The sequence below is a fragment of the Vicia villosa genome, linkage group LG2 (assembly GCF_029867415.1).
Source record: "Vicia villosa cultivar HV-30 ecotype Madison, WI linkage group LG2, Vvil1.0, whole genome shotgun sequence".
Lineage (NCBI taxonomy): Eukaryota > Viridiplantae > Streptophyta > Magnoliopsida > Fabales > Fabaceae > Vicia > Vicia villosa.
The window spans coordinates 150,499,251-150,501,685 of NC_081181.1; the positions used below are offsets into that span (position 1 = coordinate 150,499,251).

Below are 2,435 nucleotides of genomic sequence, written 5' to 3' on the forward strand. Positions count from 1 at the left end.
CATTAGGTTGTGTTTTTTCCCAGATTACATCCATCCATTTAATAGCATTGTGTTGCATTCCATGATGTACGTATGCCATTGCATCTCATAAGAATCACTCTTGCATAAAAAAAACCATCACGCATTCGCATTCATTAAACATGCATTTCCCAAAATCCAGTATTCATACCTGTCTTCTGCCAACAGTTAACAAGGCAAGCTGATTCCCCGACATCCCTATCAGACACGTAGTGTTTCCCGAAGAAGAATGGCTGACCAAGAGCAACACAACATGGAAGTTAGGATGGAAATCGATGAGTTGAAGGGAAGCATTACCAAGCTCACTAAGATGATGCAAGTACTAATAGCTAGGGATGCTGAACCCCAAAGAACTGTCATAGCTGAAGTCTCCGAAGCTGTTGAGGATCCCATTACTGTTCAAAGGCCACCTTCTACATGGCCAGAATTTGGTTTACCACCTGGTTACACTCCCCCATTCGCGAATACTTTGGGAGTAGGACTTTCTGCGCAACAGATTGCACCAATACCAGTCATTGCTGAACAGCCTTCGATTGTTCACACTACTGTTCAGCCTCCTCCTTTTGTCTATCATGTTGATGATTCCGAACGTGGTGATCAAGAACACAACCACGAGGTGGAAAAGGTGAAAGAAAAGTACAATGTCCTTGAGAAAAGATTGAAAGTCGTTGAAGGAAATGACATCTTTGGATTTGATACCATGAACCTCTGCTTGGTTTCTGACTTGACTGTGCCTGCAAAGTTCAAAGTCCCTGAGTTCGAGAAATACAAGGGGCACACTTGCCCTAAAGATCATCTGACTATGTACTTTCGCAAGATGGCTGCCTATGCCAACAATGACAAATTGCTCGTTCACATCTTTCAAGATAGCTTGGCTGGAGCTTCTCTGAAATGGTACATGAGTTTGAAGAGGGAGCATATCCAAACATGGAGAGACTTAGGCGAAGCTTTCCTGAAACAATACAAGTACAACATGGACTTAGCCCCTGATCGCAGACAACTTCAGACTATGACCATGAGAGATAGGGAAACTTTCAAAGGGTATGCCCAACGCTGGAGAGAACTAGCTGCTCAAGTGGAACCTCCTCTTGCTGAGAAAGAGCTTACTGGTATGTTTATGGATACCTTGCAGCCAGTGTTCTATGAGAAAATGATTGGAAGTGTCTCTTCTAGGTTTGCTGACCTGGTCACCATTGGAGAAAGGGTCGAAGAAGGTTTGAAAAGTGGCAAGATTGTCAACGCTGCTGAATCATCCAACAACAACCAAGCAAAGAGATTCCCTGGAAACTTCCATAGAAAAAAGGAAGGTGAAGCTAATGCTGTTGTGACTAGTGGTGAAAGAACTCAGAATCCACAACCCTACCAAGTCCCAACTTATCCACAAGCGTCATTCATGCCTTATTATCAGTATCCGCATGTCGCAGCTGCTCAACATCAACAACCGTACTTCCCAATGCCATCGCATCAACAACCATGGACTGCTTCCCATCAGAATGCTTCACAGAGCGCTCCTCAAAACGCTCAACAGAATCAGAATAGGCCTCAGAAAGATCCACCAAAGGAGCCTCGTCGCATCGACCCAATTCCAATGACTTACACTGAATTGTGGCCTGCACTCGTCCATAAGTCGCTGGTAGCTCCTAGGCCAACTAAGGCTCCAACACCACCATTCTCCAAAGGATATAATCCGAATGCTAAGTGTGCTTTTCATAGTGGAGTAGTTGGTCATTCCATTGAAGACTGTTGGGTTCTGAAGGAGAAGGTTCAAGACCTGATCGAGAGCAAGATGCTCACCTTTCGAGATGTTAATCCGAATGTGGTCACCAATACTCTACCCCGGTGAGTGCTGAAACACAAGGGATGCTCCTAAAGCCAGATATCAGATAGGAAAGCTCATCCTTGCTGCTGATAGTTACTAGGCCTTTGTCCTTTCATTTCTTAATTTTCCTTGTTTGTACTGTGTTTTGTCGCATTTGAATTCTGTAATCCTTAATCGTAATTTTAATGAAATGAGCATTGCATTTTGTTTTGAACCAATCATAACGTGTCATCTTGTTTTATTTTCGTATCACTTACACAAATTCAAAAATACAAAAAAATGTGCATTTCCACTTCACCTTCTTTATCAGCTTTCTGTCTAAGCAATATTAGAAGGAGAATGACGATAAACGAAATACCCAATTTGCATCAGTGTGCTTTAAAATAAAACCTTGTTGATGATGTACAGGCATTCTTTCAAATCCCCAAACACTGGAGATATAAGGATGATAATCCCTCGTTAACCCCCTTCGAGCCTTAGAAGTAGGTGTTTTCTTTCAACACGAAATTGAAACCCTTAATCAAAAACCTGGGGTAGGGTAGTTGTTCAATTAAAATAACTAATACATCAGATTTCCAAGAGAATCATTTCATGGGAA

General features: G+C 42.3%; 1 protein-coding gene across 1 annotated transcript; it reads left to right on the plus strand.

The window, feature by feature from the left end:
* The first annotated feature begins 247 nt into the window (after nucleotides 1–247).
* On the plus strand, nucleotides 248–1,861 carry LOC131650316 (uncharacterized). The gene has a single exon (XM_058920029.1). The coding sequence runs from the start codon at nucleotides 248–250 to the stop codon at nucleotides 1,859–1,861; it is 1,614 nt and encodes a 537-aa protein (XP_058776012.1).
* Nucleotides 1,862–2,435: the final 574 nt, after the last annotated feature.

What these genes read in the sequence shown, in the direction of transcription:
- LOC131650316 (XM_058920029.1), top strand. Translation starts at nt 248, where the DNA reads ATGGCTGACCAAGAGCAACACAACATGGAAGTTAGGATGGAAATCGAT.